Source organism: Notolabrus celidotus, chromosome 20, assembly GCF_009762535.1.
Source record: "Notolabrus celidotus isolate fNotCel1 chromosome 20, fNotCel1.pri, whole genome shotgun sequence".
Lineage (NCBI taxonomy): Eukaryota > Metazoa > Chordata > Actinopteri > Labriformes > Labridae > Notolabrus > Notolabrus celidotus.
Genome location: NC_048291.1, coordinates 16,106,756 through 16,131,135, shown reverse-complemented (window position 1 = coordinate 16,131,135; position 24,380 = coordinate 16,106,756). Strand labels below are relative to the sequence as shown.

General features: G+C 40.9%; 1 protein-coding gene across 3 annotated transcripts; it reads right to left on the bottom strand.

The window, feature by feature from the left end:
- Positions 1–151: 151 nt before the first annotated feature.
- camsap3 (calmodulin regulated spectrin-associated protein family, member 3) lies at positions 152–23,209 on the bottom strand. 3 transcript variants are annotated; one of them, XM_034710792.1, is made up of 17 exons: positions 22,692–23,189; positions 15,489–15,751; positions 9,338–9,478; positions 8,927–9,013; positions 7,590–7,728; positions 7,359–7,498; positions 7,174–7,258; positions 7,044–7,086; positions 6,896–6,951; positions 6,554–6,626; positions 4,347–6,480; positions 4,129–4,259; positions 3,560–3,852; positions 3,358–3,451; positions 2,859–2,977; positions 2,646–2,764; positions 152–2,533 (listed from the first exon to the last, which is right to left on the bottom strand). In XM_034710792.1, the coding sequence occupies exons 1-17, from the start codon at positions 22,822–22,824 to the stop codon at positions 2,234–2,236; spliced, it is 4,350 nt and encodes a 1,449-aa protein (XP_034566683.1). In that variant the 5' UTR covers positions 22,825–23,189; the 3' UTR covers positions 152–2,233. The 3 variants fall into 3 exon arrangements, with proteins under 3 accessions (XP_034566683.1, XP_034566684.1, XP_034566685.1); XM_034710793.1 differs by having other exon boundaries at positions 952–2,533; positions 6,554–6,590; positions 22,692–23,209; XM_034710794.1 differs by having other exon boundaries at positions 952–2,533; positions 6,554–6,587; positions 22,692–23,209.
- Between the last annotated feature and the right edge of the window lie 1,171 nt (positions 23,210–24,380).

Genomic DNA, 24,380 nt, shown 5'->3' with positions numbered 1-24,380 from the left:
TCAGCTTTATAACAGAGCTATTTCTCTCAAGGCAAGAACACTTTTCACTCACAGGCCAATGGCACAGATAGATTTTAACGCCATCATTTTTAAATTATAGGAACAAACAATGAAGATGAGAAAATAATCAAAGGTATGGGAAAACAGATGATGATTTTAAAAGTTTTTTTTTTTTTTTATTTGTCTGTCCAGTTTCCAAAGGTAGTCAATTAAGAAATAAACATACATCCTGTGCTGGCACAGATTTGATAACAGGAGAAAGAAAACAACATAAATGTTATGACAACCTTCTATGAAATGAATGTATGATTTACAACCTCAACCAAAAAAGACAAAAAGTAGGACCTGTAACTAAACATCAAATGCACCAACTAATGCAAACCAAATAAATACACCTCTGGTAGTTGGAATTTCTAAAGGGGGATTGCACAAAATCAAAAATAAAGTGTTGAACTACCTCATACTACTCTTTACAAACACATAAATACATTCACTAGTTCCAATCACACTCCTCCACTCACACTTTAATCATTCATCTAACCAGCTTTATTCAATGCTTCTCAAGTTTTTTTCACATCCATAGTGGAAACTCAATCAAACAACACGTTTTTTTGGAGGCAGTCTGTGATTTGTCAGAAGACAGCTGAACCTTGGCAGCTGCTTTAGTGCTTCAGACTGCAAGGAAAGGGATGGAGGCCAGCTTCCCACAGATAATGTGGAGATATTGACCTAATCACAAGCATTTGCAGGGTCAAGTGTTTTTCCAAAGCCCATGGATGCACTGGCAGAAAAAAATGCTTGGCATTTTACATTCTTCCATGAAGGATTCTCCACAGACTTTGTAGGGAATAGGAGGGCTGTTACAGTTGAGGGATCCTTCAATAAATCTAGTGTTTGAATGCCAGTGCACAGGAACAGGAACAGGTCATCATGCAATAGAAAACAGACTCCTTTTGAGCTAAAGGATTTATTCATCCTTCAACAAAGGTTTCAGCAATTTTCACCTGTTTGACATTTCCTTTTCATTTTCATTCACTCATTCTCATCTCAAACATCCATCTCTCTAATGCTAAAGCAGCAGGCTAGCTTATTAGTAGCTTACAAAGGTCATCTTTACAAATCATTGAAAAAACAAATCAAAGTAATCAGCATTCAGTATATATATTAAACCAGGATTGATTATCATTTTCACAGAGCCGTATCCAAGTCATGATAAATAGGATAAAGCCTCCTTCATGTTTCCAGTATTATTTTCAAGATAAGCTCAGATAATGTTTCAGTTCAGCACGTTTAAAATGAGAAAGCAGGTGAGGAAGAAAAAGTCACATGAATTTCATTCTTTCAGCTCTCAAAGGCCGAAGTGATTTGTCCAGCAAAAACATTTCAAAATAGTATAAAAAACATCCAGATGTCTACAGCTGAAGGAGTTGGAACAGAGTGAAATATACAAACTATGGGAGCATGAGCTGTTTCTAGGTGTGCAAGTCCATTGACAACCACAGTAGCCACCAACAGTGCAGCCCAGAGAAACCACACGGTATGGTATTTTCTAGAAAACAACCCTGAATGGAATGAGTGGTTAGAGTGTACCCTACATTCATATGAGTGCAGCATTACCTGCTGTTAACTTTCAGCTGAGATCTCCAATCAGGACTGAGAGGGGAGCCATTTGTCTCAGTAGATTGGAGGGAGAGTAAGCCCTGGAAGTTGAAGAAAAGGCAGCAAAAGGAAAAGCAAGCAGAATTTAGAGGGTTTGAGAACTGCTCTGGCACAGAATACTATTGTGTGAGCAACTGCAGTAAGATTCTCCCCTCTTATTTTTAATGTGGGAGTCACAAAAATGTCTCTAAGGGAAGGGTAAGGCAAGACAAGAGGAGGCAGGGTGCTAGTAAAGAGAATTTTTCATCAGGACAGGATCAGTTGTTTTCCACTTTACAATCTGGTGGACCAAGAAGAGCCAAACAGAAGCTCTCAAGAGACAAACTATCGTAACTGGACTGGCTGAACAGAGGAGTGATTGGCCTTTTCTCTTGGCATGTAGAGTTGACTGGATTGTTCTTGTGGTCCAAGTTGATAGCTGGCCAAAAGTCCAAGTAGTCACACCGTCCAATACTAGTCTAACTGGGTAATAAATAAACTTAAGTGCCTCACTGGCCAAAATCGCAGACAAAAGGAGTCATGTGTGGGGTTGGTTCCCTGAATGCTAACATCCCTACCCATCCTGGGTATGTGTTTATTTTGGGGTGCCCAGTTTCTTGGGAGTTCCTGGGCGCTTTTGCCAAAAGTGACCGGGGATAGTAATGGCGTCAACACTCATGGACATGGTTTTGGACGGGATGGCAGTGAACTGTTTGCGGTCAGAGCTGTACTTGTAAATGGATTCAACCATCTCAAGTGAGATAATCCTGGGACCAATCCCAGTGAGCCGTACCATCTCCTCAGTTTCGGGGTTCATGGTGTAAACCGCCCTGAACTGGCAGCTTGCATCTCTGAACAGGATGAGGAAGTGGTTTGCAGCGCATTTCTCCATTTCCTGAAGAGGGAGGAATAGAATAAAAGTGAGTACAGCTGATAATAAAAATCTGTCATTTTTAGCCTGTTACAGTGGTCTACCTGTTGGGCTCTGACACAGCAGCATGGCTTACCTCTACAATCTTGTTTTTCTGTGGTTCATTGACCTTGCCGGCCAGGCAGCAGCGAGTGATTGCATTATGGATGATAAACTTGTTGGACTTAAAGCTAGGCTCCTTGTAGAGCTTTGGTCCTGTAAGACAGCATTTCCAAACGTCAGAAACATCACAAAACAAAACTTGCAGGAATCAATTCTGTAATCATCGAGTTTGGATCGTTTCACTGACCGGTGTATTCTGGGATTGAGGCAGGGGAGGAAATAGCTGAGCCAGTCTCCCAGTCTCTCTCTCCATTCTGAGCATGCATTCGTCCTGGTGACCTGAGCCGGGAGGGAGAATGTGAACGGCTGGATGGATGAGAAAAAAATGTTAAGTAAAGAAAGTCAGGGACAGACCTTGGGGCTGTGTTCATGATAATGTTACATGAACCTTTGCCCCTGTAACAGCTGCTACTGACATGTAGTTTTTCATTTTATGACTAGTAATAAAGTGAAAATATCAAAATACATTTGTATGGAAATATTAATCATTTTACACCTACACAGCTTAACTGATGTCAATATTGTATATTGTCAAACTCTACTTCCTAACAGGAGTTCTTACTTTTCTGGGACTGACATTTTTGATCTCAACATTGTTTTAAACCAGTTTTAGACTGAATAATAGGCCGGCCACTTTCTTAGCATTTAGCTAAAAAACACAAGCCTATATCACTGGAAGAGGTTACCTGGGAGACTTCCTGACAGTCAGACCTCCTGAGTCATTAGCCATGGATGACAGGTTCATAGTTGAGTGGGAGTAAACTTTGTTCAGCCTGGTTCCTGGAAGGATGAAAGAAAGAAAAAAATGATTATGACAATAAATTAAAATATTTATGAGAAAACATACATATATGAAAATATACATTGGTGATCATCAGGACTATTTACCCATGAATCCCTTAACAGGGCTATGAGAGAGGACAGAGTCATCCCTGAACACAGTCTTGGGTCTCTGCTTCTTGACACCCCGAACTGTGGTGGGTTTCTGTCTCAGCACTTTGTCCAAATCCTCCATGATCTTCAGCTGATGCCTCCTCTCATACTCCTGCCTCGTGAAGTCTCCTCTGCGCTGTGGAGTCCCCTCTGGGGGTGGTGTGTGTGATGCTGGAGGGGTTCCCGGGGTCTGGGGTCTGTCCTCGCCCTTATTCCCCCAGCCCTCTATGATCATCCACTGAGGTTTGCTAAAAGAACAAGAAGCATATAAGTAAAGAGTTTTTTCTTTATTACATTTAACAAACAACAAATAATGCAGACAACATTCAACTATTTGTATAATACTTAGTACGCAAAAAATATTCCCAACCACAGAATTCTGATTTGTTCAATGCTGGAGAAACATGATTACAGTACTCTTCAAACCATTCAAAATGAATCTGAAGAATACTAAATACTAAATGAAATCTAATTAATGAAATGCTACAGTTATGCATATAATTATTTAAGAAAAAAATTCTCACTTTGACTCTTTTTCTTTTTCTTTTTCCTGCTCCAGTTTGCGTTTCTTCATCTCTTCTGCTCTCTTCTGCTGTTTCTCCAGCAATGCTGCTCTTCGCTGGGCCATCTCATCTTCCGGGCGTACCTTGTCATCCTAATAACGAGACAAGAATAAAAAGGCTTGAATGCACCAATCTGATACACATTTAGAATTGCACCGCAGTACTTATCAGACACCTACCTTGAAAAAGAAACCAACTCCTTTCATATCCTGCTCTGCCCGGTCACTCATTGAGTCACAGAAAGCATCAGGTACTTGGTCTTCCTCCTCAACATCATCTCCCCGTAGAGCAGACAGTGAAATCTCTATCAGGCTACTGCGTTTACCGTTCAGCACTCCTGAAGGGGCATCGCTCTCAAAGGAGCACTCTGATGCAGCACCAGAGCTGCAACCCCCACCTATAAACTCATCCTTTCTACCCAGAGGGCCATGCGAAGGCCCTGCCTCCAAGTCCATGCTAAATATACTCTGATCATCATTGGAGCCCACCTCTGACAGCGTCTCATCTGCAGCAAGACGGGGAGTTGGGGTAGGTGTTGGAGTTGGTACAGGGGTCAGTGTTGGCGTAGTGAGAGGAGTTGGTCCAGATGAACGCAACTCATCTCGGTTTTCAGAATCACCAAAGGAGAATGTAGATGAAGTTTGGACTTGGGATTGCCATGGATTTACACGACGAAGGTGGGGAATGCGGTCCACACTTTGTGGTGCATTGAGAACCCTCGACAGGGTTGGACCTTTTGAATCCAGGGGGCGACTGTGTTGGTGGTGTTTGGGGCTTTTTGGGGGCACAGATTGAGCTCTACGTTGCACTCGAGGAGACTTATGGGGTGTGGTTTGGTTTGTTATTCTGCGTGATGGAGATGGAGAGGAGGAGGCTGAATTTAAATCTCGGGTGGATTCCCGTGACATACGTGCATTGGAAGGGGCTGGCGTTGAGGTTTTAGGGCTGGCTGGAATAACCCAGGATTTATTGCTAGAAGGTGTACCTTTCTTTGTCATTAACTGGTTTTGCTGTTCAGTGAGTCGCTGCATGTCACTTTGCAGGGAGCTAAGAGCTGCAGTAAGTTTGGACACAGCATTGTTATAGTCCCCTAATGGAGCTACCATTTTCTCCCCTGGTGTCCCAGAGCCCTTGTCTCCTGGTGTTCCTGCCTTTGACTGACTTACTGGTTTCTTTAGCATTGATCCTCCTTTGACATTACCCTCATCCTCCACTGAGGGGTGCTGTTCATCCTGTTCCTGTTGATCTTCCTCTTCCATTCTAGCTAGCCTTTCTTCTAGTGTCAAACGAGACAGGTCTTCTTCCGTGGATGACGTGCTGGTTGGGCCCTCCTCTCCTTCCCCTTTGTTTTCGTCTTCATTCTGCTCTTTCTTTAACTGCAGGAAAGCACTCTTTCCAAGCCTTTGCCTGTGTTTTGCAAAAATGGCCTCAATGCGTTTCTTCTGGGCTTCAATAGCCTTGCGCTTCTCCTCAAGCCTAACCCCCAGCTCAGACATTTCATTACTGAGTTGTGGGCTCTTGTCTGGGCTTTCTTCAGACTTTTGTGCCCATGTTGTCATCTGAGGAGAAGAGGGGTCACCGGCCTTGGGAGAATCTGTAATCTGTTTCTTTTTGCGTTCTGCAAAGCTGGTCATCTTTACCCCACTGTCAGATGCCTCTTTGCCATGGCCTCTGGCAGACTGTGCAGCAGAAGCTGGTGTGGATGGAGTGGACTGGGCCTTAGGAAGGTCCTCTGATGCATCCGAGTCCACACTTCCATCTCTCAAAACTGAGTCATCATCACGTGAACATTCAGAGGCGTGTCTGGTGCGAGTGGGTTCCTTGGACTCTCCTGAGGGCCTGTACATCATTCCTGAGCGTGAGGGGGCAGAACAGCTGATGGGTGCTAAGTTGTTGTTATGTCTAGAACTAGCAGGGTCATCAGGAGAGTGGAGGTAGAAGCCATCAGGAGCACCATCGGGGTGTAGACGGGGCTCCATCTTGCTCTCGTTGTGGATAATTTGAAGAGCCTCTTCTATTGTTGGCAGTTCTCCTGCTTCACTTGCTGCGAGTCCGTTCTCCTCTGCCAGCCTTGGAATACTGGGTGTTTGGGTGGCCCAAGAAGCTCTCTGTGGACCACTGGGTCCAGGGGGTTTGCTCAGCAAGTAGCTGAGGTCTTCAGGAGGGCTGAAGGGTACCCGAGTCATGTTTTGGCCTGCTGGGTTGAGTTGGTCTGAGCTCACAGAGCGGGTTATCACAGGGTTACCCATCACAATGTCCACATCACTATCCAGGCCGAAGGGAATGCTAAAAGACACCGCTGACAAGGGGCGGCTGAGAGGAAAAAACATTTTAGGTACATTACAGACAACTTGTGAAGACAGTGTTCAGATCTTGTGAAATATACCTGAGAGGTTTCTTGCTCCATGTCTTTCCCACTCCTTCTATATGAGACATTGAGGTAGACTGAGTCAAAGATCCTGAGTACAATGGGACACACACAGACACGTAAAGGCATGCACACCACACAGGGATGCACAAATACAGCAAGCAATACACCAATACAAAACACTTAAGTGCACAAAAATGAAAAGATCCATAAAGTTACGAAAAATAATACTATCATACAACACAGAAAAGGACTTAGAAACAAACAAGAATTTAGGATAACAGATGAGGATTGTAAATGACAGACACATACAATACAGAGGTTTTATTTCATGGTGACAGGATAAAGTCTTAATCTTACCTGACGCAGGGGAGGAAATGGGAAGGAAAGGCTTCTTGAAGATAGAAGGGGAGGTACTAAGTGGCAAAAAACAACAACATTACAGTTAAAATCTGCTCATCAATGTACAATACGCTCAAGAAAAATCCTATTCAGAGAGTTTCTGTACCTGTTACCACTCAAGGTACTCGGTGTGCCTGCTGTGGATCCACCTAACAGAAAAACAAAACAGTGAGAAATATCTACAATGTTATGATCTCACTGGTATAACTAAAGACCACAAAATGAATGACACTTACATAACGTATCCATTGGCTGAACAAATTCTGGCCGTTGTACTTCGAACCAGCTAAGCAACTCTGCTAGGAAACTCAGCAAGTTCACCTAAACATATCACACACAAAAATCCAGCATGAAGAAAAAGTACTGTACAGAAATGTTTTTGCAATGAGACCATTAAAGATAGGGAATGTAAATATTGAACCTGAAGCTCTTGTGGTGCATATAGAAAGTCCTCCAGCGCTAGATGACAGCAGCTCCTCAGACAGCTATCACAGAATTCCCGGATGAAGTGCAGGTTGTACAAGCTGTCAGCTACAGACATAGACTCCTTCATACAAACATCTTGGAGAAAGCAGAATAATGAGTTTTAGACATGAGCACAAAGCTACCTTACATTTTATTATTTTTTGTTATCATGTTGATTTTTTGCTACCTTCAAGTCTAAGAAGGCCAGGGCAATAGTAATGTATGACTGCAGCAACAGCACAACCACTGGACAGGTCTTTGACTTCATTCACCACTGGAAAAATTGGCTTCTGTTTGGACAGAATTTTATCCTTCCTGTAACGGAGCTAAAAAAATACAAAAACAAAAACACAAGAGATTCAAATACTGCACTAGATGCTTCTCTGTTAATGTCTATATGCTCAGTATTTGATATGGGAGTATGTTATGTCACAATCGTTATTAAAAACCAGGTTTTTCCAAACATTAGTGTGTAGCTTTAAAGTCTATGTGCATGTTGATGCATCATTAAATATGCAACAATAAAAAAGGTGTTAAAAAGGGGGACACAGAGAAAGCATGCTGATGTGAACAACTCAGGTGAGAAAATGGCAAATGCAAAAAAGTTGCTTTGATCAGAGCAGAAGGGGAAGAATGTGTTTGTTAGACAAAAGAGTACAGCTGAGAATCTTCAAGAAGAAAGAAAGAAAGAAAGAAAAAGAGAGAGAGGAAGTTTTTCAGGTAAAACTAAAGTATGAACAAACAGCCAACTGGCTGGGTCCAGCTGATGACAAGTTTGTCTCAGTAAACCCCCATAGCTGAATTAACACAAACACACACCTCTGTTGCACAGAGGACTTGAGGAACCGGTTGAACATGGGCGTTCCAAGGCCTTGTGTATACCAGATGTGATTCATTGGCCACTTGTGTGTCAACAAACAACGCCTTTCACAACCCTGTCCTGCCTTGTCCTATGACATTTATGCTGTGACGTGCAATTCAATGCGGATGCACAAACTAGCATTCTCACACCGGCTTATGAAGAAAAAAAAAAAACACAACTGACCATCAGATTTTTGCTGATAAATTTGATGAAGACACTGGAGGGATGGAGGGACAGGGGGGAGGATCAGAGGAAAGGAGAGAACTTACAGGAACAAGTTTCCAGTACCATCGAGTAGGACACTGTCAGAGAGGAGAAGGGACAGAATAAAGAGAAAAGACAGGGTAATGGAGAACAGGAGTAGAGGGAGAAGTATTAAGCCTACAGTGGAAGAACTAGACAAACAAGAGAAAGGGTTGTGATGAAGAACCTTTCTAAATGACGAGGCAACCTTGTTGACAAAGCAATGACGTCACCCTTCGTTTTTCTTGTGTGTATGAGTACTGGTTGTGCTTGTATAGTGTAAGGGGGTGTGGTAGAACCAACAATATCAACCAAAAGAACAGAACATGAGTGTTTAATCATCATCAGATTATCACCTCTTTGAGTAGAAGAGTTTGACCTAAAACAAAAACACACAGGATATCTAAAGCAATACTCACAGAGGGTTGAACAGGTTGGGGCTCTGTCATGGCCTGAGGCGTGTCATTCTGGGATGCTTCTGTGCTTTCACTCAACTTCTGGTTTAACTGAGAGCATGCAAGGAAGACAAATTAGGTAAACACACACAAGTGACAAATCTGCATTATACCGTTGTCACATTTTTTACAGGTTGGTGAAAGAATCGTAGCACGAGTTGCCCTCGTGTATGAAATGCGCTATACAAATAAAGCTGCCTTGCCTTGCCTTGCCTTGCCATCAAAGCATTCTGTTACGTATTTCTTTTGCGAAAGACCATTTCTGACATCATGAAGTCTTCCAGGAAAAAAAAGGCTGACTAATGAAAAGAATGTCTGTTGGTACAAACATGTGTGCTACAAACAAGCTCTGTTTACATCAGGTTTTTTCCTTACCCCATTCACCCAATTAAGAAGAGCATCCTCCCAGCTGGATGCTCCACCCAGTAGCTTCGCAGAGCCACATGACTTCACCGCAGTCACCGTCTCCATGGCACCCACATCCATCAGGGCATCTATCATTGCCAGGTGAGCACTCTGCATCAATCACATTGTAGAAGAGAGGAGAGGAACTATCAGTGGTTAGACCATGTACAGCCAGAGTCTAGTCAGCATCAATCAATTACAGCTAACAAAATAACGCTGGACACGGACGTTTGTACTGCTCTGACTGCAGAACAGCTCTACATTTTTTTTTTTTTTTTTTACCAGCAGCATCCTCTAGAGGTCCCCCAAGGCCAGCTGTGAGTCAGCAGATACTTCTTTTTTTCAATAAGCAAACAAACACAGCAGTAGATTTGAGTGAACTTTGGACCCCTGTTTGTTCAATCATTAAATCCATAAATAGGTTATGGACTGGTAATGTGATAACACACGTGTCCCTGCACCGTCATTCCACAGCTGCTTTACCTTTATTTGCCTTCTCTTCAGGAGTCTTCCTGTTCCCTTCCCTTTTGCTCTATGACTCATGTTTAACAGACAGCAGGATAAAAAGAGGTGTTCTAACTAGATCACCAGGAAGCACAACAATGAACAGCATTCACAGTAAGAAACAGATGTATTGTGCTGTTCTGGTGTGTAAGCATTGTTTCTCTGCAACTGTATGCATATAAAATCAACTTCAGATACACTTTCTTCTACACAAACAACAATCAACAGACTTACATGTGTATCCCTATCCTCGAGAGCATTATGGAGCCCTTTCTAAAGGCTACAGCCCATTAAATTGCACCGCAAACATTATCGGCTCAGTCAAGGAAAGCGCCTTAACTCTATAAACCAGTTAGTTCATTAGAAGTTGTGCTTTTTGTTTGTAACATGGGGTCACAACCAAATCTAATTCATATGTCTTACCTCCATACTGTTGTAAACTTCAGATGTTTGGATAATTTGAATTGCACATAGTTCATATAAGCAAGCAAATACAAAATAATAATGTTGACTGAGTTTACAAATGACAAATCAAGGACTCCTCTACTTCGGTCGTTAACTTGTAAACTAAGATCTTTCCAAAACTTTCTGGATTAAGAAAGCCTCAATCTTGGGGCGCTGGTGGCCTAGCGGTCTAAGCGCCCCAAATACAGAGGCTACAGTCCTCGTCGCAGGGGTCGCTGGTTCAATTCCCGGCCGGTCAACCATTTCCTGCATGTCTTCCCTCGCTCTCCACTCCCCACATTTCCTGTCTATCTTCAGCTATCCTATCCAATAAAGGCAAAAAGGCCAAAAAATATAACTTAAAAAAAAAAAAAAGAAAGCCTCAATCAGACACTGGCTTGTTCAAGGTCAGTCCTGCAAGGGTAGAATAACTGGAGGGCAACATGTTGGCAAGTGAGGTTATACTATAAACAACTCCTCTTCCTTATTAGGTCAATGTATTTAATGTATGATCCTTCTATCTTTATCTCTTCTATCTTTATCAGTTTTAGTTGCTAACCATTGGCAGGAGTCCGACCCCTTTCACCTCTTTACCGCCTACTACCAGGGTCCTTGTTAAAATAATTAGTTCTAGCAAGCAGAGGGTACAACCACTCGTAAACAGCACATTCCTGTCATGAGGCCAATACTCCAATCTTTAGTTTTGAGCCTAATCTGTGCAAATCAGTGCCTGTTCCCTTTTACTGCTTGCAAAGTCCACTCTAGTGGCCAGAAAATTCTTCCTTTAACCTCTTATGTTGCCCCAGTTAGGGGCTTGTGGCAATCCAGCTGTGTGCTTGAACCCTCTCTGCATGTCTGTCTACTCAACCCTGATGTAAAATGCTGACCTGGGCAGACCCAGCGCTTGGATGGGCAGGGTGTGCTATGCCAGCAAAGCCATGTCAGATAGCATTGGGCCAAGCTCTCTCAATGTGCTGCAGTCAGTCACTTGGGGCAGTGGTGTCCTGGCTGGCCTGCCCTCATGATACCCTTGCCAAGACTGTAAAGGCGTCTGTGACATGACTTGTCTGTCTCCTGATCAAAAAGTGCAGGGTCTTTTGGAAGTAACACAAATCTGCATTATCAAATTGCAAGGACAGACACAGATTTGCTTACATAATAGAACAAGTTAACAAAGTCTGTTGCCTAATTATCATCCTCTTCAAACTGAAGTTATTGTTTTGCATGTGTTACAGGTTCTCTCTGATATGTACACACACGGTAGAGTTAACTACTAACATCAATTGTATTGTGTTTGGTCATTTTTGACACAACGGCCAGATTATGTTAGACGTGCTAAGGCAAAGTTGGAAGGAACACCACATAAGCACATTTAACCTTTACAAAGCTTTTGACAAAATGTTTGAAAGTTGTTAATTCAAAGATATAACTGTAGCTGAGGTGGTTGTATGTGGTGGTGTATAAAAGTGTTTCTATATAACACTAGTCGTTTTATTCTCAGGTCTCTGTGGTCAAAAGGAAGGGTATGCTGCAGTGTGTTTAACACTGGGTATGACAACTGATGATTTATGGTAGTTACATAGTTTTACATTAAGCCGTGAAGTGTAATCACAGGTTTGAGGTCCTGTCACAGTGTGAAAGGAGACAGCATGACTGAGAGAGAATAGGAAATGAATGTGTAGGAACAACAGACATAGGGAAAGTGGCAAACCCTGTTGTTGTGTAGTACAGTAGTCAGATGAGAGTATAGCTGGGTAATTTATGGCAAAAAGTGCAGAATGACTGGGGGAGAAGGGGGGCTGCCAGTGGATTCGTCTTGCAGACCTAGGGGAGCTCGCTAAGCTAAATCACAAGTCTCCCTAATGAGAGGGGAGAGAGGAACAACTCATGAACACCCAGCACAGAGCCTGCCAGGTCACCATAACAACCAACCATCTGACCCACAATGCATCTCAACACAAGCCTGACCACAGCATTGCTCGGTGCAGTGGCTTAGCACCAGCTCTCTGCTCAGAAACATCCAGCAAGCAAACAGTTAGCAACCCTCAATGTCATAAAAAGAGGATCATAAAAATCACAACCTTTAATGGATCACATCAGAATCATCAGAATGATGCATAACCACATCAACAACTAAGTATGCAAGCAAATATTGCAAAGGTATCTTGTGGATCATTAAGTGGGATTATGATGGGGGGCAAAATCTGATTATGTCTAAAATATGACTTAACCCCCAACCCCCTACCATGCCTGGTGCTCACTGAGGGGGGAGACAAACAGGGGGATCAGGCAGGTCTGGGGCCCAGCAGGGGATTTAAGACAGGCGGTTTTCTAAAAACATATGGCTATATGAACAATCATGTGTTTATGAACGGAATGCTTTGTGAGAAAAAGCACCTGGTAATAACTCCACACCAAAGTCCATCAAGATAAGGTGGGAAACTTATGTTACTCCACATTAGTTTTTATCAGCTGAGGCCTAAAGATGATGGTTAGTACTTCTGATAGTCTGCCACTTCTACTTTCAACTAAGCTCCTGACTGATGCTCACTTGACCAGAAACTTGCCAACACAGCAGTGTGATTTAAGACAAAGTGTCAGTCAGTGCCTATCCAAAACCAACAGGGGACCAGGAAGAGGGTTAGCTGAATTATGGCTACATGACTTACTTTGTCACTGTAGAAAAAAAATGCTCAACCCCACCACTATACCCAGTTCTAATTGAAATCAGTATGTTTGAAATACATCATGTCAAAATGAGACATGTTAATTGTATGGTAAATCAGTGGTCATCTCTGGTGTGTCATCTAATCGTGGATGATGACGTTCAGTCTGCATGGCAGATTATCTCTAATCTAGGTTGGGCCCCCACTAGAAAGACAGTAACCATAAGGGCATACACATATACGGCAAGAGGAGGAATGGCGTAGCTGGAGACATCATTCTTGAGCCTTAAGATGTACTATCTGCATAGCTTTCTTTTAAGGGTAACCTTGACCTGTGAAGCAGTGTTCTGGTTTGGGTTTCAGAAGCAAGTTTGGATGTTGAAAGGAGGGAAGAGCAAATCTTAATGAGAATTTTCCCTTATCATTTTACAGGTTTATGGTTTCCTTTTTTTTCCAAATACACCATCAAAATATGAATATTATATATTTTTCCCATATAATTATCAGGTTCATGTAAACAAATACAGTGCTGTGTTTACAAGAAACGTTTCAAAGTGACCTTTGGATTATAAGAAGTACTTCAAGAAAATCTTTTTTTTGCCATATGTTATCTAGTCAAGAACAGAGACCTAAAGCCCTTTTTTACTCCTGCATAAGCAGTTTGGCAGTTTTAATGGCGCTCATTGTTCCTTTAGCACAATTCTATATGTGTTACTTGTGCTAAGATGTGACTGTTTTTGCCCTACTTTGCCTGTGGTGCAAACTGTGTTGTATGATAAAGAGCACTCTTTTCTACAGCAGCATAAGCCAGTATCAGCATCTTCATGGCTAGGGGTTAACCTTAATCTCTGGATTTATATATGAGCCAGATTTTAAGACCATAAGCATAAAACAGCAAAGATGTCAGATGTGTGATGCATCTATGGGAGAACAGAAAGTTATCAGAAGTACATGGCTTGTCACTAACATCCATGACCTGATATTCTTCAATAATGTCATACTCCGTTGTTTGTCACATATTTGTAAAGCTTTACCATAAAGCAGAGCTGCAGCATATTGCTTCTGCTGCTCCAACCTGATTATCGGCAAAGACCCACATCAATGCTCCATCCTTCTAATGCTGCTGCAGCATGACCCACTTTATTTGCTTGCCACACTGTAGCTAGTGGCTACAGTGCTAGTCAGCAGCAGACAGCAGCTTAGGGAGCAGCAAAGGGCCAAGCATGGACAGGAAGTCTCTTTTACCAAAGCAGCAAACAGCAAATGCAGTATTAACAGTTAAAGCCAAATTTCAAGCTTAAAGATTAGGATTTACAGCCAAGGTGGTCCATGGTCTGGCCTGGAGGCATCGGCGAAAACAGAATTGCACACCAAAAAGCAGACAAATTCCTGATGCACATATTACAGCATCATACTACAGTGTCATTACGCCACAAACCAGGTGCTAAAGTGATGACAAAAAACATAAGCATTATGACTGCAACAACAATACATAGTCTTAAGTGTTTTTTACACTGTTTTTAAGTATCCTGCTGCAGCATGGTGAGGCTTTTCTGAAGGGGTTAGCTGTCAGACAGCACATGATGGGTACAGAAACAAATCCGTAGTCACCTCTAGTAGGAGGACTAAGTGAGCTGCTATTCAGTGCAAGAGGAGGAGCAATGTGACATGTCTTAGCTTAAGATTATAAACAAATAACTAAGCCGGCAATATCGTTAGAGGGACACTGACTTACTTATATGGATGGCAGAATTCTGAAGTGTTTAATTATTTCTTGTAGAAACAGAGGCCGGACAGGATATGGAATAAAAATGACATGTAATTAAAAATAGCAAAGAAATCCTGATTAAAAAAAACTTTTGCATTCTGGATTTAGGATTGTGTGTACTTAAGACAGAAAATGAGAGAGACAGAGGAGAGACAGAGAAAGAGAGTTTGAAAACACAGAGAGAGAGAGAGAGAGAGAGAGAGATTAATTTCAGGGGCTACAAGCACAAAACCAGTTTGTCTTGATTTAACTCACTGAGCAGGTCTAAGGTGTTCTCTCAACATGGAATCTGAAGTTTCACCAGAACGCTTAACTATTGTTCCACAAATGATCACGACCTTCTAGTAAATGTAGACACTCCCTTCTTCTAATACCTTAGAATCAAAGTATTCATATCTTGTGTAACCATGACCGCCCTGGTCCCAGCAGCTGGATCCATTCATCCTCTAAAATCAGTTGGTGGCAGGGGTTGGGGATGGGGTTAGATAAATAAGTGGCAGTTGTTTTGAGGTCCTATAATCCCTAATATCAAAGCATAAACAAGCACCTATATCAAAAACCAAGCCCTCTCAACCATTCTGTTATTCTAGACTCTTCAATAGAGCAGGGCGATAGAGACACAGTTTCTACCCCAATATTTAGTTCTGACCTTCAATCATCCATGAAGACCACTCTCTAACTCATTGCCAAGTTGGTTTGCCTTCATCAACTACAGATGAACTACTTCCCATGACGTTACCATTTTGATGGGTTTATGTCGAAGGTCTGCATCAGTCAGTGGTGTGTCCTGTTCTTTGGAGAGTAGGCCTCTCTGAGTGAGGAGCTGCACCAGGGCAGCATTGTCTTTGGGTTGAGACTCGGCTCCAGGACCACCCAGTATTAGGCTGTAGGTGCGGCAGTAGAGCTCTGAGGACTGGAGGAGGCGTGTGACTGGAGGTTTAAGGTGCTCCTGCTCATACTGGTCACAGTAGAAGGGGTCACGCAGTTCTGCAGGTACATTCTCTAACAAAAGATAAAACATACAGACAGTTAGATAAGTTTATAGGACAGTGTTGCTGGTTAATGGCTGTTTACAAAACTTAGAGAACAATAAATTCAGAGAAACATAAAAATGGACTTCTGGATGTTCTAAAACAGAGAACTCTTCTTATTAGCAGTATGGCTGGGCGATAAATTGATTTTATTGATTCATTTGAGTTTGTGGTTTAGGATGATTCTAAAAAAAGTAAAATCTAGACTTTTCTCTTAAACTTCCTCCGATGCTCCCCTCAGGCTCCCAAAATGTACCCCCTCCCCCCTCAATTACTTCCTACCGAACATCAATATGGCTGCCACCCTTAATGAAGAGTTTTTTACCAAAAAAGGAACAGTGCCACAGTCTTGCAAGTTGTTTATGACTGGATCAGTTTCTGCTGCATCAGACCTCGAACAAACCAGAGTGTGCCGCAAAGTTTGTGTGAAGAAGGTTGCAGCTACAGACAGTAGCTTAACCAATTAATTTCAACAACTTGTGTTGTCAAACACAGCAATTGTTTACTCTGCAAAGTGCCTGCCTCAAACAGCTTACGTCTCTGACGACAACAAAGGTGTGCTTATAGCCCAAGGGCCAAAAAACTTGTTGAGCCATTCCTTTGTAATTCTTTTAGTTTGGTGGGTTTTTCTTAAGAAGGACAATAAAGAAAATGAGTCTAATTGTAAATCGGATTCGGTGTGAAAAAAAAAGTGCCTGATTTTCAGGCCATATTGCCCAGCTCTAATTAGCAGTCCATTTCTTTAATCAAGGAGCATTCTCATCATGTTTTATTGGTGCTGGATTGGAAACCTGCTCTGTGAAGGGTCCAGTGGAAGATTAAGATGGCTGGTGTTTTCCCTAGAGTTATAATCATATGAGTGAGTAGAGAAGAGCAAGCATGAAGGTCAGTGGGGCATGACAAGCTCAGAGGTTGGTATCTGCATATTACAAGATGTTCTGCTACATGTGCCTCACCTCTTTTTAAACCCTATCTTAATTTGTATAGTAAAATGTTCATTCTAGACATTCAGATAGATGGTGTTAGTTACTCAGTTATATAAATTAGTGACCAAATCAAAACATTTTGAAATAAAACAAATGAGAAAAGTCACGCTGTCTCAACTGAAATGAGGTGTTGCCAAATGGAGCACCACGTGGGGCTAGCTGTATAATGTATTTGGACCGGTCTTTCTTTAAATAAGATCATTGCAGTCATCATCCTTAAAACATACACCAGACACACCCTCTGTGAAACTGGTTTCTCTGCGTCCAGACTGAACCAGCAGCAAACACACTTGCCTTCAACTCTGTGAAAAAATACTACTTTCAGCAATGTTTTAAAAGGCTTTCTTTAAAAAGACAAGATGAAATACACTAAGTCTACCAGAAAACAGAGGCAGAGAGGAGAGACTGTGTCTAAGACTATGCTTACCTAAGCTACGGGATTATTTCAAGGGAGGGTTCACAATGTTGTTGTATCATTATACACTCATGTAATGGATGTACTGACATCACACAACAGAACAAAACACTCAGCTTCAGAGGTTTGACAAAGCCCTGTTCTCTGTATGATGACTATGGCTGTTAAACAATATTGTCAGTCACACCTCATGGTGTGTTTTGTTGAAGATATGCTCCTGTGTGCTGAAACAATAACGCTTAGCTTGTTTACTTTGCACAGTAAACACTGCAACACAACAACCAAAATACCCACCACTAGTTTTTGGTATAAAAGTCCCCCTACGATGACATTTTAAAAAAGAAGAAAAACTTCCCAGAGAAGGCAAAGCAGGATGCAAATAACATAACTCAGTGAGATGACAGAGAATGATATGAGCACAATTTCCCTGGGAGAAAGTCTAACCATGAATCATGACTTTGTGAGTCTCATTTGCAGCAGAAACAAACCGGGGACAAACATGAGTTTCTGAACTATTACAGAATATTCCAAATCAAGTTTCAAGATTCTTTTTTGTTGCATGTATTTGCAGCATGTGCAAGCGCAGTGAAATAAGTTTGCCTCCATCCACCAGCTTCACTAACACAAGAATAAATGAGACATAATGACACAAAGTCATATAACGAAAAGGACTCTGTAAAATACAACTAGTCTATGTTCCTGCTGATGATAAAGAGCAAATATGAAAACATCAAGGGGTACAACTCAAGTGAAAAAAAACTAGAGGCAATAGAGGGCAACACAAAAAAACACTTTGCAGATGCAAGCCCAGGCAAAAAGGAACATAATACCTCCATTGCACTGACAATATACTTACTGGGAAATATTTTGGTTAAAAACACAAGATTATGTGTTTGCATAAACTGGAGCAACAGCCTCTGTGTCACTTTCCCAGGTCACAAGGCCAGCCCTTATCTACTGGTTAGAGTAAGATATTAGCATAGTGGATGAGCAGGGAGGTTGTTCTTTTATAACAAGCATTTGCCATTGATTGAGAAGATTATTTTTTTTTACCAGGAGACTTGATCTTTGATATCTACAGGTGCTTTGCTGTAGCTGACATCTTACACACCTACTTACAAGGAAAGCAAACAAAGATTTTTTCTGTGGGGGTGTCACATTGTCGGTCTTGCCACACAAGAACAAATTAAGAAACCGAGACCAATTTCGAAGATGAGCTGGTATGTGCATTACATATTCATTCAAACTGGATATAAGTGATAGACTATAGAAAATCGATCAACTTACCACCGGGGTTGTCGTATGTTCACTTGTATACATGTATTGAACCACATTGTGTGGTAGCCTGTTAAAATCCGGAACCATGAGTCCTTCTGTTTCATTGATTGAAAGAGCTAATGTGCTGGTTTTGGTGTATCTGACAGGTTGGTTGGACTCTGCAACAGTATAAGCCAAGTTGGCTCGTTCACGGAGACAAGACCCCACTATTCATCCACACTTGCTTTAAAGAGGAGCAACAGTCAAGGTTACAGTGAACATAAAGTAGCTCTCTGTATTAATACAATTATATGGCAATTTGCAAAATCTGCAAGGCTTGACAATCTTAACCAACCAGGCTTCTTACCGGATCACTTCAGGAACTTTGTAAGCACAGATCAAGTAATTATTAACAGTGCAAGGCGAGTATAAGGTAGAAGAAAGTCTAAGGTGAGCCATTCTGGAGAACACTTAACACCGTGAAGATTTCAAAGCCTTCTTTTAAAAAGTGAGCTATGAACATCCTCATCATGTGGTGGAAAGAACTAAACATAGAAGGTTGTTTTCTCAATTTTAGAACAAAGTCTTGAGTGTTTTGTTGCCCCAAAATGTAGCATTGGTGTGAAGGCCCATGTTGCTGCCCTGCTCTACATTTGACTACCAGTATGAGCTCGTACCACCAACATAAACACAACAACTAAGAAGTCTTATACATGCGTGAAAGAGATTCTTCCGAGACGTGTCCACATGTTGACAATGTTTAATTAAGTGTTGCCTTGAATCAATATTTTTAATGGCAGGCTGTAACGTTTACATGGATGTATCATCTTTTGGGTTGAAGAAATATCTCAAATCATCACTTAACTTTAAATATTCCATTCCAGTGTCCTATTCTGAAACATACACATGCATGAAACTTATCACTGTTTGTGTATTTGATCAAACTACTAAAATCCGACACCCTGTGTACAAGTCAATCAATACGCATGAGTACTTCCATCTCCCTATACATTAACAGGTCAAACATAAATACGCTGCACCCAACAGACCTGAGTATTCCAAAGCACATCACCACTTACAGTGCAGTAGCATGAAATAAATGCAGTGGCCTAAAATTGCATTGAATGGTCAGAAGTGCAACCTATACCGTGAGATAGTGATTACATTGTTGGTACTTAAAGAGACAGAAAGAGAGAGTAACAGAGTGTGCAGGATACATTTTTCTTGCATAGTATAGATAGTAGTAAATATCTATAACACACTTCTGAAGCCTACTCTGACCTTTAACCTTGCTGTTTGATTTGGCAAATGACATGTCATATAATTATCCCATTATCTTGAAAGTACAGTGCAACTTTATCTTTTCCAGACTTGGGACTTACCCTAGTGTTCATTTTGTATACTAGTACAACTCTAGAATAAATACTCTTGCAATGTAACATCCTCCTCAGTTCCTCTTCTCTTGTTGACTCACCATAGTTACAATGATTGGGAGAGGATGAGTAATTATTCCAAAAGAATTTCAGCATGAACGCAGGAGCATTGTCGCTAGGTGGAGCTAAACATGGTACAGGTGAGTTTGGTATTATGGCAACAGAAAAAAAATACAGGAAATGGAAAACCAAAGAAAGTGATTTCCATAACTGGGTATCTTTAATGAGGGGCAAGGAAAACCTTGCAAAAACTTTTATACATAAAGCCTAATCAAATGAATGTTAAAATCATTTGACTTATATGTTTGGAAAGAAATGAACTAAATGAGTATTAGTTGAAATCTATAACAAACATGAACTGGAATACTTAAAAGTATATAAGAGCAGTTATTGTTATATTTAGCTGATTAAACTAAGTCTACCTGGTAGACCCTTTTTGCTTTCAAACATTGCAAGAAATTATGTGTTTGACATCAAGTCCTTTCTGGTTATGTGTTTCCTTGGCTGGAGGAGTCAGGGGAACAATTGGCTCAGCCCTTCTACTTTGGATTAAGAGAATTTTGCAAGTTTTTACATAATGTTCCAGACTAATATGCCTTGATGTGGTTGTGACTTGCAATGTTTTGGACACTGTAGGGATTTCAGTTTGTGGTGAATGTGAGGGAAACAATCCAAAAATGTCAAAACTTCTTTTAAAACGCTGCCCTGAGCACTCATTACTGATGTTTTTTGCTTTAGAACTCATTTTTCTAGCTAAAATATGTATATCTATGTCCAAGCTGTAAGTGTTTATCTTAAGGAAGTCTTTCTGTTTTTACGCCCCTAAGCTATGGAACTCTCTGCCTCTGGACATTAAACCAGCAAGCTCTCTGGGTGTTTTTAAAAGTAAACTTAAGACTTACCTTTTTAATCTAGCTTTTAATTTGGAGTAATTTATTTTTAGCCCTGGACTGCATTATATTATTTATTTTTTTATCATTGCTTTAACATTTATTTATCTTATTTAATTATTTATCCATCTATTATTTTCTTGTATTCATTTGATCTTGTTAACGCTACCTTTTTTAACTTTTCTTTCAACTATTACTTATTTTGTTAATTTTACTGTATTGATGTTATTTTATTTGTATGTATTTTATTTATAATCATGCCTTTTATAATTTTACCATTGTTGTTGTTTTCTGTCTGTTATTCTGTGAAGCACTTTGGGCTGCATGTTTTAATGTATGAAAGGTGCTATATAAATAAAGTTGAGTTAGGTTGAGTTGAGTTTCTTTGACAGGATATCTTCACTGATTTTGTTTGCATGCCATAAGGCCTCTGCCAGTTCTCAATTCAAAGCTATCAAGTTAAGCTACTGTTATAAACATGAATCTCTCTAAATAAAACAAGAGGGTTTCTTACAGACCTTTCGATCCATGTGAAACTCATCTTTTCTTGTAACAACTCAGAGAATAAATATTTGGCCTATTGTCAGCATTTGTTTAACTGACCTGGAAGAGCTGAGGACCAGATGACCCAGCTACACTTATTTATTGTTATACCCAGTTGAGTCTTTAGGAGATTAGATGATGTCATAGTGACATAAGAGACTACTAGTAGTGAGGTGAAAACTAGACATAATCATAGTCTTGGTCCTCATATTCATGAAACTCGGAATGGAAAGTGACTTTGACCAGAGGGTGTGGTTGAAACAGAGCACACTGAGGCTGCACCAGCCTTTAGTCCTGTAGGCTACTCAAGAACTGCCTGAAATTGTGTAACATACAAGTAGTGTGTTTTTGTTTTTTTTAGGTAAAAGAATAACAATTCTTCAACACTTTAATGTCAAAACTGAGCCTTCAACCTCTGAGTACTTATTAACACACATGAGCCAAGAATGATATGTTTGTTTAGTTCTGTTTTTCTGTCTAGAACTATTTTAGTTTATGTTTTCCACCCAAGATTACCTAGGAGCAGTGCTCTTTCATCAGACAACAGTGTGTACTCTCCTGGTAAATTACATACAAAAGAATATGTCAATGTGGCTTTCTCTAACATGGCAGTTCTTTTTGATGTCTCCTTTGTGAGATCTAATCTTGACTAACAGGGCTTAATAACAAAGAGACATAGTATCATCCCCAGGGTCAGACTGTTTCAAGACTTGGCTAAATAAAGATAAGCCAAACTATTTCTAATGATACCTCTGCTCTATGAAACTGAAGAATCATCTTAGACACGAGATTGGGAGGTTTCACGCGCCTCTAAGGGTTTGTTTACTGAAAGAGATTGAGGGAAAGCCTTGACAAACTGACATTCTTTTTATCAACAATTAGTGAACAGTAAGCTATTGCATGCAGCTATTTGACCCTGGTTATAAATGGAGAAAATTGTGCTGTCATCCCAGGGAATAAAGAAACGCACGGAAATCGTCCACGCCGCATACGCAATGCTTGTTAAACCGGATTAAAAACATACCCAGCAGTCTGCAATTTGTGACTGAAGCCTGGTGGCTACAAATACGACAAAATGGGTTAGCGTGATAAGGCCTAGGGAGGAGGCCCGATTCTCTGAGACACATATAGAGAAAATGTGACTACACATTGAGTGAGAACAAATGAAATGTGTCAAAAATGCAAACCATGAATGCCCCCCCCTATGCTGCTCTTTGTGCGAAAAATCGCTGAGCTGTACATCACCGTAGTTTCCCCACATGCATGTTTCCGCTGAACAGAATACAAATATAAGCTATTGATCTACAACAAACGGATTTTGATATTCTTAAAACCTACATAAACATTACTGTATCCCACCAGGCCTGCACCATAAATTGAAACCTACCTGCACTCCCGTAGGACTTTGCCAATAGCCATCCGACACTTGCGCATATTTTTGCTTTAGTACAGTCATACAAATCCAATGGCTTTATGTCTGGGACTACAAAGGTCTTCCTCATAGTAGGGGAGTCCACCATAGCGAGTCTGTAAAAAATGTAGGATGGTGCTGGCAAAAAGAGCTACAAAAGTATAAAAATATTCAAGCACTCATTCCTAAAGCCGACGATTCCACACGACACCGGGGCTGTGAATACGAGCGTGAGTAGGGATTTCGTCCGGAAAATATCCGGCCCGGAGCAGCTTCCAATCCCGTTGTTGTCCTTATCCGCGGAGTTTCAGGGACGAAACTCCTTTCAATTTATTCTCTACGACCGAGCAATTCCCGACTTGCTGGGTTGTCACAGAAATCCAGAGTATTCCTCTCGTTTTCCCCTTCTTCGTCCGCATTGCCGAGTGCTCGGCCAACTGTACGCAGCTCCACTGAGCCCCTCCGATGACTGACTACCAGGTGCTCCACAGTGGCATCGATCGGTCATCCGCCATCCAATAGAAATTGGGCTTGAGAAACGGGGGCGGGATCTTCCTGTGTGAAAGCAGGCAGCAGGTAGAGGTGTGGTGTGACTTTTGCTACATGGTACTGTTGACACACGCGCATTCATGCTATACTGCAGATTTTGTGAGCTCGTTGTAAACAAACAAAATCATAATAAAAAATATAATGAAAATGTATCCAATGATCCTAGCCTATTTTAAACGTGACTTCAATTCAATAAAAATCTAAAGACCATCGATGATAGCATCCAAGTACAGTATTTCTTTACTTTTGAGGACTTATTTTTCCCCCAGAAGGCCATGTATACATAAACCAAGCCTGAGTGTTATTACTACACTACTCTATTACTGCACCTTTTTTTGGTGACCTTAATAAGTTCACTTTATTATGCATGGCAATCTTGGCATCAGTAAACAAAACAAGTAAACAATCTGAGTTTACTCCATCCAAGGATGCTCCTGTGAATGACCAGTCAAAGTCAAACAAAACAAAAAAAAGGGAGAGGGGGGGGGGGGTTGTCCTGTCACTGCAGTAACCCTTTTGTTTTTTAAATGTAAGTGATCGCTAAGGTTATTTTGGTTAGATTGAATGTACCAGAGAAAGAAAAGCATCATTAAACAAGGTGCAAGCACACTAACTGGCACTTCACATGCAACATAAACAGCATGCAATCTACATTTGATGTATATTTTATCAGGAGTCCATTATCTCATGTTTGTAACCACGTCACAAAAGAGAGGTTTATTTAGGGTTAATATGTACAGAAAGAGAGGCTAATTAAGTTGGGAAAACTGTTCAGTTATTTGTTATATTTATGAGCGAGACATTTTCTACTCAAATGCTTTTGAAGTGGTCTCTGGAAAAACCATCTGCATTGGAAAAAACTAAAATCCCAAAGGTGCCTCATCACATGATGTTGCACAAAGTTCCAACAGCACTCCAAATGCCTCACTGCAGTAACTTTGTAAGGAGATTACCTCTCAGCTGTTTTAATCTAATTGTTGAAAGAAAGAATTTATTCCAAGTCAGTACTCTTTCCAGCCCTGTCAACTCAAATTCAATACAAGGGTGGTGATAAACAAAAGCATAAGGCCTTTGTAGATATACATTACATTTTACAATCAAAGTAATTAACCCAGA

Bases quoted from the DNA above. Each gene is read 5' to 3' on its own strand.
- camsap3 (XM_034710792.1), bottom strand. From the start codon at position 22,824: ATGGTGGACTCCCCTACTATGAGGAAGACCTTTGTAGTCCCAGACATA. The intron at 6,627-6,895 runs GTAAGATTAAGA...CATTGTACTCAG, and splicing joins CATTTCCTCCCCTGCGTCAG to GATCTTTGACTCAGTCTACC. The intron at 2,978-3,357 runs GTAACCTCTTCC...TCATCCATCCAG, and splicing joins ACTGTCAGGAAGTCTCCCAG to CCGTTCACATTCTCCCTCCC.